Genomic DNA, 14,037 nt, shown 5'->3' with positions numbered 1-14,037 from the left:
TTTGAGGATGATACTTCTTAAATCACTTCACCATATGAATCGTTTTATGTAGACAAGTTATAAGTCCTGAAAATAGAGCTTTAATGTAAAGGGTGGTATTTGATTAGACTGCATCAGGCCAAGTGTAGAACACTGAAACATGGTATCTCAGTGAAAACTTACAAAGGTACCTCTTTTCTGGGCTTGCTTATGGAGATTTTAGTAATAATAATATTGAAAGCAAAATGAGACTACACAACTCAACTTACTTTAAGAACCTTAATATTATTTTTCTCAGAAAAGGTGAACACTGGCCCCTTAAAGTCAATAGTGATAACTGGAACCTCAGCTAAAGTTTTTGTAGTCAAAAAATGCTATCAAGAAAGTGATATAATTGTATGAGACCAAGTAACCTAATGGATAAACTAGATACTGCTTGTGCTTTTTGACACTTCATGTGAGTTGCGAATTCTGCCTGTGAACCTAAATAAATTATTTTGACAGCTTCTCCTTAATCATCGATACATGGAGGTTTCCATAACAAAAACTGTCACATACATTTTAGCACAATTTGACACAAAGGGAAGGTCGCACCAAAGACCTTAATTGCATCTTATGCTCAGACAGGATCACAAAACTGTGTGATTTCTCTTTTGTCTTCCAACATTGTATTTGTTGCCTTGGGAAAACAAATTACCCCATAAAAGTAGTACACATTAATACCATATAAATATATTTCATAGAATCCTAGAACAGTTTGGTTTGGAAGGAACCCTAAAGACCATCTAGTTCCAAACCCCTGCCATGGGCAAGGATGCCTTCCACTAGGCCAGGTTGCTCAGAGCCCCTTTCAGCTGGGCCTTGAGTCCTTCCGGAGGTGGGGCATCCACAGCTTCTCTGGGCAGCCTCTTCCAGTGCTTTGCCACCTTCACAGAGAAGAGTTTCTCTCTAATGTCCAATCTAAGCCTTCCCTCGTTCCCCCTTGTTGTACATACCCTTGTCAAAAGTCCCTCTCCAGCTTCCTTGTAGGCCCTCTTCAGGCAATCAATAGAAGACTTCTGAAAATTGTAGTGTCCACATTCCACTGTTCTTCTAAAAATAATTATTTGGTTCTGAAGACATATTGTATGGCTTACAGATGCCACAAAATTTTTAATATGACATTGTTGAAGGTTTGAGAGCTCTGTTGTAATTTCTCTTAAGAAACTAGAAAGGGAGATTTTGAAGCATATTCCAAGAGCGGGATAGAGGATCTTAGTTGTAAAGCCAAAAAATGGGCTTGTGTTGAGTATGAGGGTGAACCAGTTATTGGAATCATAACTGTAACTTTTTCATGTTGTTTCTGAAAGTGTTGATATGATGATCAAGTTCACAGAGCTCTGATTTATCACTCTTCCTGTGAAATACTGCCTTGCTGTGTCCCTTTCTCACTGTCCCTGGCTTAGCCATCTCATTATTTCCTTGAGCAGAGAGAATCACTGAATGGTGCTGTTATGTCGCTGAGAAATCCCCTGTAGGCCATAGCAGCAGTAGGAGAAGTAATTAGATGAGGTCAAAGATTTGATCCTTTAATTATTTTATGGTGTTCAATATTTTTTCATGTAAACACTTTAATATTTTTTACGTAAGAAAAAATACACATACACATTAAGTTAAAAATGTAATGGCAAAGACAAGATTCATAGAGGAAGATAAAATTTCAAAGATTAGGTATTCTTCTGTATTTCCCTGTTTTGTGGCAGTGGTTCTTGGGAAGAGCATGCATTATGGGGAAGACAGTATGAACAGACTCGTCAAACTCCTGTCTGTTGTGATATCAGCTGGGTTTGCATATGAAAACAATCTGTAAGAATTACCTTGACTCAACTTTTATGAATAACTTGTGATGTTTACAGATACTCTTGAATTGAAATCCGTAATGAATCTGCATTGGGCAGGGGCAGTTCAGTGATGAATATGTACACAAAGTGGAGACAGGGAGCAATGTAGTCATGGGAAAAATCTCTACTGAAGAAAGTCAGACTTCTTTCCTAAAGTGGATTTTCTGAATCACAGCTACAGGCATCAGTTGCTAGTTGTATTCCTTGGGCATTGCTTTCATAGGCTGTTACAGAAAGCTTGCATTCTAATTCTAGTTCTTTTCTTAATTTTTGGTCTGCTCACCACTTCATCTCATTTTATCCAAACATAATTCTTTGTAACAGAATGCATAAAATGAATTTTTGTTTCGTAAAATATTTTTCAATTTCATTTGTTGAAGAAATTTTATTTTGGCTTGGTGAAGTACTGCTAGATTCAGAAATGCAATGTTGCATTGCAGGCTCAAATATTCATCTACTTGGAGACACTCTGCAGCCAATTTGCCCATCAGTGGTTTACTTTTCCCATCTCTAATTTAGTAAATTATATTTACTTCCACTGTGGAAGGCTTTGACAACTCTTACTGAAAAGCACTTCAAAACTCTGAAAAAATCCTATATGAATGTGAAAAAATGGGCCTGTTTCTTAGGATCTGGGGTTGTATAGGTACCTGTACATTCATACTTCTCCAAAAAATAGTGTTGGCTCGCTATTTTATTAATCATTCAGACCATATAATAATTTCAGTCTCTGTTTTTATTGTGATCATCATCCAGTAATTAATTTCACTAGTTTTCTTCTCTTCATCTTCTTTTAAAGATTTTTCCTCTTTATCTGAATGGGTAGCAAAGCAGTTTCAATAAACTGAAATATTTATCTGCCCTCAATTAGCAATCAAGGCATGTTTCTGAGATGAATAAGAGCTGTTAGTGGTTAACAACATTGTTGACAGATGTCAGATACTGAAATATGAAACAGCATTAGCTTAGATTGCATTACGGGATAGTTGTCAAGTTGTGAGAATTTATTGTATTATCTTATGTATAATGTAATGAAATATTGATGAAACAATGTCACATTTCATGTCAATGGAGCTATTGTTTTGTTAAAATAAGTTATGGGTGTGTTCACCATTGGCTAGACTTCTGGAGACTTTGAGAATGCTGTTGATTAAATCAGCAAACCTTTATGAGAATAAATGTAATTTCACAAATTGCTGTCAGATAAAAGGGTGAGATAAGCCCGTATTTGTTATATTGTGGAAATAAAGCCAGGCAGTGTTTGGTAACAGAGAATTCAACCTCTTAATTATTTTCTTATTGTATTTACAAACTGTAGTTTTTGTTTGAGTTTTTCCCTGAAAATAATAAAACTGTAGACACTAGATCCAACTAAGGGGTAGTTTCACAACGTTATTAATTTTAAAATATGAGCAATAAGTTCGTTTTTGCTTGTTTATTGTAATTACCAAGGACTGTCATACTCAATTTTAGCCACGAGAGGGAACAGAGTGCAAACAGGGAGGAAGGTAAAACTCTTTAATGATTGATTCATTGTGCTCGGCGTGCAAAACGTGACTCGTTCCTGCTGAATTGCAGTTTAACGGCATCTTGAGCTTGTGGAGGTAACCTCCTCGTTTTGTTCTCCTCATAAATATTTTTGAGGGCTTTTTCCTTGCTATAGTTCCTCACTTCGCACTTTTGCCTTGCAAGATTATATGTATAAAATTAATTTATTATTCATTTTTTGTGTTTTTCTGAGGAAAAGTGTGGAAAGGCAGAAAAATATAAGGGATTTTTTGTAACAACTTTTCTCAATTTTAAAATTTCTCATAATAAGGATCATGACCGTGCCTTTTCCAATACTCTTGATCCTGCAAGACCATATATATTTGTTTCTAAGAGTTCCTCACTTAATATTTTCATGGGACATGAGAATCTAGGAGAAAGATATTATCTTCTGTTTTTCAAGAGAAACAGGATAGGAAATACTTTGATTTCTTGTAGGTATGTATTTAATGTGGCTTTAGGGTAGAAAGTAATTTTTTTAAATAGAAAAGGCTGAAAAAGCTGAGATATTATAGATACTTAAAAACAATTAATTTAAGGACTTCCTATGTATTTATGTAACATATACAGAAAACAAAGATATCTGGGAATTTTTTGATTTTTGCTATGGTATCATGGCTTCTCTTGAATACAAATATTTTAAAGTGAGCTGAAGAGAGGATTATGATCTTAAAAATATGGGTACAGAGCTGATGTAAATTAAAAGCAATCATTGAGTGACCCAGAAATGGAGGATTTTTGAAAGCATTAAGAACAGGTGTGTTAAATTTGCAGCATATGTAACTAATGGTATACTCATAAGATTATGTGGGTTAACTGGGTTAGAAAAAATTCTGCTAAATAGCAGAGTAGTCAAACTGTTTGTTTGCTTAGGGACTTTTTTTTCATGGAGATGAAGGAATTACTGAGCCTTACCTAATTTTTTGGTAAGAGCTTTGTTCTGCTACCTTTTTTTTTCACATGTAGAGCAATACTACTAATACCAAGAGAGCTGATCAGGTTCAAGCACTCCATTAAATCAAAAGTTCAAAGGCAGGATTGTATGCATACAAACATACATAAAACAGTGAAAAATGTCTGTTTGAGATGTGTATTTAGGACAAGATACAGAGGCCAAAGTAATAAATCTATTGCACAAGATGAATAAAATTGAATTTTCTGGGGAAAAAGAATTAAGGTACATTTTCTATGGTATTAAAAAACATGGATATGTTTACTCCCTGGGTGTGAATTTCAAAAAGAATGAAAAAAGGGACTTTTTTGTTGTTGTCGTTGTCTCAAACTTTTCATTTGTACTCTGAAATACAGTTCTGTATTTTTGTAGTTTCTTTTGCGAAGTGAAATGTTTTCTATGCTATGGTTTAAGACATAAGTAAGATGTGGAAACCCCTGAGTTCATTTGGAAATGCGAAATTATTGCTGCTTTCCAGAGCAAGTCAGACATGAGCCGCTAGGTGTCCCTAAATGTCAAATAAAAGTAGTCAAGAAGGTAGCTAAGGTTACATAAGAACTCGTGGAACACAAATGAAAGAGACTGCAAACCATTTCTTTTCATAGGGAACAGACTGGTGTTTCTGGCAATCAGTTACTGAGCGCAAATGTTTGGTTTGGCCTCTGATGAGCTAAGTTTCTTTTGAAATTTATTCCTTCTTAATTAATACAAGCACAGTTTAATTTTTTTGTGACAGCAGGCAATTTTACAAAAATCATACCAATGAGTAGCAATGCTAGCAGCAAAACAAAAACTTTAGAAAATCTTGGTTAACTTAAAATAGATAGTAAAAAAGAAAACACCTATTTTAACAAGATTTATATTTCCTTGCATTATTTTAGGTCACTTCTTCTGAGCTGTTTTGTTGCACAAAGAGGGCAGTGCTTTCTGGGCCATGTGAGGTCAGTGGTCCAAATGGCTGCATCATTGAAGAGACAGAGGCCACTGGGGTTTTTTTTTAAATATTCTCTTTTATAACTGACATATTTTTAAAAAATCAGTAAGCTGTTTTCATTTTCATGGGAAAGATGGGACATTATCTTCCACATTTTTTTTGCAATCAGTTATCAAATGTGCTCTGTTTTCCTTTTGCAAAATATTATATCAAAATCTATGAGTTCATGACCTTTGTTACTGCATTACAAGTATCCTGTAGAGGAGAAACTTCCTGAAAAGAACAATATGTAGTTCTAATGCCAAGTAGGTGAATCATCAGAGTGAAATCTCCTTGCTTTTGATGAATTAACTGAAAGATAGTGGCAAGCTTTAATTTGCTAATATGTGCTGTATGGTTTTATATAAAGGAAGAAGTTAAAAAAAGGCAGATTCTCACTAAAAAATAGCTCACAAATGTAAAGAATCATATTCTCCTTATATCAGCTGAAAATTTGAATTGAAGAATAATTACATAGCTCTCATGGAAGCAGATCACTTAACAGTGTCAGGTATCAGGTGATACCTCCTTAATAATAACATTGTACCTAATTACTCTCTTCCGTGGAGTAGAGTGAAGTAAAACTATAGATGGTTTTGAAACAGCTTAGATAAAAAATGTGATGTAAACAATTAATTTTGCTTTTTTTTTTCCAAATTTCTTTCTAAATTCTTCTTCTGCATATAGGTCCGTGATGTTGGGACCTTTTAACTGAAGTCAACATGTAGTACTGAAGTGATATAGCAGGCATTAAATAATAGCTGTAATATGGAAAGGGAAGAACATTGGGGCAAGCGTGGCTGAGTAATAGGGTAAGTACTTGAGGTGCTGAAGCCCTCCGTTTGTGAAACGTGGATTTTGTACTGCAGCTTCTACTCTTATGCCCTTTAGCCAAACACCATCTTGACAGCTTGTTCCAGCTCAGTGCTTTTCACTGTTCTTTTGTTAAATATAATAAATGCTTTTTCCAAATGAAAGAGCATTCGCATGTGCCCTGTTCTCAGTCCACAGTGACCTTCTGCCTATGTTCAGGTATTTTCTCCATATTTCTTACCATAAAATCATAACATATTTGCTAATTGCTTATGTAAAAAACAGTCATGTCATCACAGTAAAGTAAACGAACAAGGGCCACTGTTGCAGCTGCAATCCAAGGATTCAAGGAAAAAAACAGCATTCCATATGATGGGCCCTGATATCTGAGAGTGGGCATGGAAGAAAGGAAGATGAGCCAAGTTTGCACAGTTCCAGACAGATGCAGCTGTGTAACTTTGATTCATGCTAAGGCTTACTGGGAACTCTACTTACTAAACCTTAAGTCAGCAGTGATTAGGTTTTTGTTCCAAGTAAATATTTTTTTTTTCACGTGATCCGAATGCACCCTTGGGATCAGTGTCTCATCCAGTGTGTACCAGACTAGCTTTGTTAACTTCACTAGAACTCTACTGTTTGCACAAGGTGGAAACCTGTCTCTAAGACTATCAGACTGCTGTGGGAGACTTATTCAGAACAGAACTCAGAAGAGAGATATGCAAATATCTTAATATAAAACACAAGACCAGAATGTAATATGTTAACAACTTCACATTATGGCATAGTAGCATGACCCTGAAACAACATAAGTACTTCTTATGAACTTCTGTGATGGGAAAAAACCTGCACTCATTATGTATAGTGGCTGTAGGCTTTCATGATCTCCTGAACTAAGTTTACATCAGTGTCACACTTAACAGTTTGACCTTGTGGACAGTCACAGAATCACAAGGAAGGAAACTCTCAATATCATCTAGTCCGACATCCCTGCTTAAAACAGGGTCATCAGGGGCAGGTTGCCCAGGATTGGGTTCAGTCAGGTTTGGGGTATCTCCAAGGAGAAAAAACCTCCACATCCTTCCTGGACAACCTATTTTAGTGTTAAACTTCTCTTACAGTAAAAAAAAAAGAGTTTTTTTATATTCAGGTGAAACTGTGAGTTTCCTGTGCCCTTTGCCTGTTCACCTGTTAATAGACAACAAACAGAAGAGTCAGTCTTGTTTACACCTCTCATCAGGTTTTTATAAATATTGATTAAACCCACCCCACCTCCCCAAGCTTTCCCGCAGCCCAAGTAAACAATCTCAGCTCACACCTGTGTTTTGAGGTGGGCCATCTTCCAGACCCAGTTTCTTGGAACTGCAGACAGCCACTCCCGAACTCCCCTCTGGTCCAAGGATGCTCCCCTCTGTGAATTCAAGACCTCAGCCTTCAATGATATGATGGAGACTGAAAAATTTACAAAGTAAAATATTCTGTGTCTGTGGAAATATATGTACTGTTAACCACAACTAGAAACCAAAAAAAAAAAAAATCCCAATATAATCTGAATAAGTAGTCCTAAACACCATGGGTTTTATATTAATTTCAGTGTTTTGAGTTTTGGTGTAAAATGTTTTAACATTTCATGAGAATATTTATTATCTTATGAAGTGGAAGTTCTGCAACAGAATTAGAAATTCATGAAGTAAAATAAAATTCAAATTTTTGTGCAATATTTATTTACACTATTCTACAAAATTCTATATTTTGCTTAGCTATAGCATAAAGAAGTGTTCTCTGTGGCTCTACATTAAAAAAAAAAAAAAAGAAACAAGTTGTAAACTTTCTGTATTCCAATTCAGTTGCTTTGCAAGTGTCAAACTCAAAGTTAAGAGTTACAAAAGTACGTTCTTAATAAAATAGTTGCACTGAGTTTGTTATTTCTGGAAAAGATGGCATTCAGGAATGTGTTTAGACTAGAGACAGCTGCATACAGCAGATAGAAGTTGAGGAAATGAGGGTAAGGAAACAGTTGTAATATCACTCCTTTCCTCACCCATCTCAGTGTGTAAGGAGGGAGAAGGAATTTGTCATCTCTGCTCCATGAATTGGTTGGCTTCCCTCCACGCGAGCCATGGGAGGAGCGTGCGGCAGAAGTGAAACACACATGCAGTGAGGGAGCAACAGCAGAGGACTAATTTAATTCAAGAAAAACTATTTCTTTTCCTTTTATATAAAAAAACCCCTGAATTTCAATGTGTGATCTTTAAAACATTTTTCTACTGGAATGGAACTTCTCTCTGTAAAAGGTAGGCTTTTCTTATCAAGCTCCTTCATCCATGTGACAAGTATTTAGTACGTAGCTATAAAAAGTAACTTCAGAGACTGGAGCTGTGCATTGCTCATTTATGTTGATGAGACTACTTCTTGCAGTACTTCCTTGAAGGGAAGTGTGTAAGTTTTGCCCTCGTATAGTGCAGCTGAATTGCTGCAGTGTTTATTAGACTGTGTTCATAGCTCAGCAGCATTTAGGCCCCTCACCATTTGTGTTGAAAGTGAAAGTTTCCTGGGCCTGAGACGTGATGGAATTGTTCAGGCTAACAGACATTCTGCAAATAAGGTGCAACTCCATAGAATTCTTAGGGATATTTTGGGAGGGATGAAAGCAAGAATAAGTAATAGGAAGGTACGGGAGATTAAGCAAATGGAAATTATATTGGAAAACAATGGCAATCTCTAGGGAACCTTTGCATTGTAAAGTTGTGGATTCATCTTTTTGTTTTATTGGCAATTACTAGGTCCTAAGTATAGCAGTAAAATATATGATGTATTCATAGAGCAGGTTTAATTATCGTAGGACTACAGTGATGTTTCATTCAAATTAAACTGAACTGTCTTACATGTATTGACATGGCAGAGAAATTGCAAGAATATTTAATATTGTTTAAAAGTCTAAATTTACTGAACTTTATTAGTCAGACACTTGATACAAAATTATGACCAGGTTAAATTTTCCTGACTGTGACTATCTGAATCACAGTCCTGTTAGCTTCAGAGCATTTTTCATTAATGGAAGAGATACCATGGTGTGGAACTTCAGGTTGTTGAGAAAAATCAGGATTTGAAATGTTCACTTTTTATTTGGTAAGGGAACTGTGTCCTTTCTAACAGGCAGAATAAGTACACTGTAATAAAGGATTCTTTGTAAAATGATAAGAAGTTATTTTAGATTATATACAGTCAGTCTTCTGGGACTATTATTGGGAAGAATTTAGAACTGTCATTATGAGGTGATGAATAGTAAGTATAATACCCTTCCTGGACACCTGATCTCCATTCTGCCCTCTGTATTTATTAAGTTCCTGTAAAGTACAAAGAGTTTCCACATGTTTTCTTTCCAAAAAGAATTCCAAGCAATCATATTATCTTCCCACAATGATACTTTTTAAAGATTACTTGTTTTCATATTTGGATGAGGTTTTTTTATACTACATAAATCCCTTAGATTTTATTTTTCATAAAACTTATTGGAAAACAGTGTTAAGGTACTATCTGAAACTAATAATATGTTTGGGTTTTTTTTAATACAGTGAAAAAAGGAAGGTTGGATAAAACAACTGGTAAGTCTGGTTCCCCCTTCAATTTCTGCTTTACATTTTTCTTTCTTAGGTGTGGGGTTCTGTATCACACTGAAGAATCATTTAAGTCTGGGACTACTTTGACATGTTGGATCAACAGTACAGTACAAAATAAATGTGGAAAGAATTACGCGTATATTTTAAAGATCAAATTATCAACCAAAGTTGTGACCTGAGACAGTTTGTAATTTTAAGTTATGAAATGTTATTGTCTCGCAAACTGGTGATATTTAAAATATATTTACATAAAAGCAAATTTTTACATAATTTGATGACCTGAATGTGTCATCAGTCAATAGAAGCTTTTTTCAGGTAAGGAAACAGTACTTTAGCTTAGCCAGGGTGGGGAGAAGATGATGTCTGAATTTCCCCAGTGAGGAAATACCGACAGGAGACCCTGATGGGCAGTTATAGAGACCAGGTATATACCTGAGGCAAGAAATATGAGCAAAACCAAGCTACCCACGACTACCCAAGTCTGTCTCCAGGACCAAGATTTAGCCATGGTGGAAAAGAAAGTCCAAACACAGCCAGAGGTTTCTCACACACAGGTAGACTGTAAATCTAAGGCCTTCAAGACCTTTGTAGTTACTAGTTCTCAGGAGAAGCTGATAAATGGCTTAATCAATGTAGCAAAATCTGCCAGTAGGTGTCTGGCTAATACATGTAAGCAGATTCAAATTGTTCAAAGTTTTCTGGATTAAAGAAAGGTTACTTGAATGGATACAGGTAGAACTGCTAGTTCTTCTAACAAAAGGCCATGAAATATGTGTACAAAGTATAGACTGAAAAATCTTTTCTCTTTCATTGAAATCCTAATGCAATCAGAAAAATGTTATAATGTTATCTTATCTTTTGTTAGTATGCAAGAGGTGATAATTAAAGAACATGATTATCACACAGAATAATTTGATAAAAAATAAATAACTCTAAATATCCTTCAAATGTTGAAATCTTGGTAATGCAGTGAGTAACAGCAATAAAGTTTGAATGGTGTATTCTCTGATAACTGGTCATGTTTCCTTGGGCAGAACAATTCTGTAGGTGGTGAACGGGAGCAGTCTTGAAATATCCACGTTTCCAAAAACCCTGTGATTCTTTTGTAGTTTATTTACTCCTTTGTGTAAGCTGCTCTGCCCTGTTTTGGGTTGAAAGCTGAAGGTGTGTGCAGGTGGATAACCTGCCCTTTTTCTTTTCACAAAAATTGCAGTACATGCCTCTAGGTTTTGACAGATAAGGGATTGGAAGCTGCAATAATGGCTTTGTGGAAACAAAACTTCTTACCATTTAGCAAAATTGACAGCTCCTTTCCACTGCCAGGGTATTGTAATAATATTCACCCTTGACAGTGTTATTCTTCAAGGAGGTTACATATTGAGTTATTTAAAAGGTGGAATATATACATTTTCTTATTTGACACAACTCATGACATTTAAAGAGGGTGAATTAGTCAAAGAGCACTGAAGGGTAAGATTTAGATCCTGAGAAGAGCCAAAGAGGCCAAGGAAGTACTGGAGAAATAGCTGTTTTAAAAAGCAGATGACAAGGTTTCAGGCAAGACTATAATGCAGGCAGTCCAAGACATTTTTTATTTTTCATGCTAGAAAAGGAGCTGCAGAAAGACACCAGGTGATTTGGTTTGAACATCTGGTGTGGCACATAGTAACATAAAACTTTCAAATGGGAAATAAATTTAGAGTTGAATATGAAATAATAGAACAATGAAACAGACTACCATTAAAATTGTGGTTTTAAGTTTCTGCCTTGTTATTTATGGCTTCATTTAAAGGAGGTACCTTTTAGTTATGAGGGAGGTTGGTACTGTAGTTTTAATTTACATGTGTGCTCTAAATGGCTGAAGTTAAACATTGTAGGTTGCTATTTTTAAGCCAAGTAATTTAGAGTTTTTTTGAAAATCGTCAAACCTTGAATTGGAAGTTCTCCCAACTATAAGAAAGTTTTGCAGCTGCAAAAGGTTTTGCAAATTTTGTGTTTTGTTTACCTCAGTTACACAGAATGGTAGTGTGTGAACTGTGTATCGTTGATGCCATTTCTCACAAATAAGTCACCAGACTTCTAAATTGATATTGCCTTTGTCACATTTGTTCGGTATAAAAACAAAGTCAGGTTTGAGAAGACTGGTGCACTGAGTTACAGAAAATAAATAGATAACATTGGCCATTATTGACTTTGTTTATTAAAAAAATAGTTTCCGTTACATGATATCTTGAGTCCTTTGGTCAAACATTATAATCACTCCTAATCAGTAAGAACTACATACAGGATGTACACAGCCAGCACTTCTGCTTCGCACCTTCTGTTAAATGCAGTGTAATTTGATACAACCTATTCAGTAATCTGTTGTAGACAGTGACAGCCTCCCTCCAGCTCAGAGTGTTTGGTTGACCTGTAGTAATACAGACGATTCAAAAATTCTGTTCTTGGCTACATCTTATGTCTATGTATATATATTTTGCAGTAGTCCTATTAAGAGAAGAAGTCTTTTTTTCAGTCATATATCAATGTTGAGCTTTATCTAGGATGCTGGAGGGTAGAGAAGGATGTATTACATGCATGCTAGGTAAAAAGCCGTGTTCATTGAGATGATAGGATATGCCTTTGAAGCCTTAGATTCCTGTGTCAGGTCCTACAGGATGGAGTTAGTTCTTTTGCTTTTTCTTTCATGGATATTTTCAAGCACTTTTGAAATTTTTAAAATTTTATTCTTTTTGCTGATTAGGTCCGATTTTATGAATACTCATACTGTGCCTTTACAGAGGCATTTTCAAAAGTCTATGAGTTTATTTGGGACTGCATCTGAAACCAGTTTTCCTGCTGCATCTATACACAGAACTAGATTCATGCACAAGGACTGAATTACATATTATAAGTCTATGACTGTGCCTTAATTGGACATAAAAGCCCATTAGCCTGTCCCCAATATTATCATATCAAAAGGCAAAAAAACAATCCTAATTTGCAGAAAAGGAGTGCCTACTGGTTTCTTGCAAGAGCTGCAGAGAGATTGATAAACAGTAAAAAGCCGTGTCTGGAATCTGATCTTTGAAATACTCACATTTAGGATTATGCTCTCTCCCACCTGTCATGGGCAGAGATTTTTCTGTCATAACCATACTAAAATTAATAAGAATTTCCTTGTTCAGATCCACATATTTGACTCACACCTTTTAGTGGAGGTGTGTGTGAAGCATGAGTTAAGCCCTTGTGCCATATGGTTGAATGTTTTCAGCTTCTGGGAAGAACTAAAGTGGAGTTTAATGTACTGGTTATTTCTTTTTCAGACACATCCAAAACCTATGTTGTTCTAAAAGTCCAAAATTTAAAAAGCAGTACAATAGATAGAAGAGGAAGTGAACCTTGCTGGGAACAAGACTTCATGTTGTAAGTAAAAGGGAATTCTTATCAATAGATTTTGTTGTATCTTTGCTGTATTTGTACAGTGTAGAACAATTTAGTGCAGGTGACATCATGTACAGACCGCAAAAGCAGGGAAAAAGTATCCAGCTCAGAGAAAAGGTGCCAGACTAGCTCCGGGGAACAGAACTAAAGTTAATTTTGCAAACCGCATGGCAGACCAAGGTCAGCAGTCAATAAGGGGAAGAATTTGTCTCCAAATTTAATTTAGTATGATTTTTTAGGAATACAGGAATGACACAATAAAGAACTCAGACTGATCCTCACACAACCTGATTTTTGTTCTCTCAACTTCATTATGAATGACTCATATTTTATGCATTAATTTATCTACTTAGCTGCAGTTCAGGTACTTTCTTTATCATTGACCTGTACTGATTGTCACTTCTCCCTGCAGACCTTTGTCTGCTTCACTCCACTCTCCATCTTGTTATTCAGTTGTTATTGTTCTCTTTTCTTAGAGCCTTATATACAGATCACTGGCCAGACTTTTACACTGACTGACATTCTGAGGAAACCTGCTTTCAGATGTCACTTCCAAAGCAGTTAAACCCAATTAATACAATGCCATTAGATTCTGAGTTAATACATCAATCTCCATCGTTTTTGGTCCCTCCTTTTTCCCTGCACAATTCTTTCTCTGTCATCACATCCTTGTCATGGAAACATGCAATTCGTGAAGTCTACAAAATTAAACATTCAGTTTGCTTTAGTTATTTTTATGAAGAATGTCCTTTTTACAATTTTGTTTTTTTCTAGTCCAAGTATTTTAATATTTTGTTGAAAGGCTGAGTGGTTTCCAACATTTTTCCATGCTTTCTGGTTATCAAAACATAC

General features: G+C 35.6%; 1 protein-coding gene across 3 annotated transcripts in view; it reads left to right on the top strand.

The window, feature by feature from the left end:
- Window positions 1-14,037, top strand: part of UNC13C (unc-13 homolog C) — a 182,211-nt gene that overhangs the window by 802 nt on the left and 167,372 nt on the right. The window contains exons 2-5 of one of the 3 annotated variants that reach the window (XM_069025429.1): window positions 5,241-5,300; window positions 6,020-6,144; window positions 9,718-9,747; window positions 13,068-13,167. In XM_069025429.1, the coding sequence (XP_068881530.1) occupies window positions 13,163-13,167 (5 nt within the window). In that variant the 5' untranslated portion in view covers window positions 5,241-5,300; window positions 6,020-6,144; window positions 9,718-9,747; window positions 13,068-13,162. The remainder of the gene's footprint in view (window positions 1-5,240; window positions 5,301-6,019; window positions 6,145-9,717; window positions 9,748-13,067; window positions 13,168-14,037) is intronic. The other 2 variants (XM_069025430.1, XM_069025426.1) reach the window with 2 other exon arrangements.

Source organism: Aphelocoma coerulescens, chromosome 10 (genome assembly GCF_041296385.1).
Source record: "Aphelocoma coerulescens isolate FSJ_1873_10779 chromosome 10, UR_Acoe_1.0, whole genome shotgun sequence".
Lineage (NCBI taxonomy): Eukaryota > Metazoa > Chordata > Aves > Passeriformes > Corvidae > Aphelocoma > Aphelocoma coerulescens.
The sequence above is the reverse complement of the archived record's forward strand: the minus strand, read 5'-3'. Positions and strand labels throughout refer to the sequence as shown.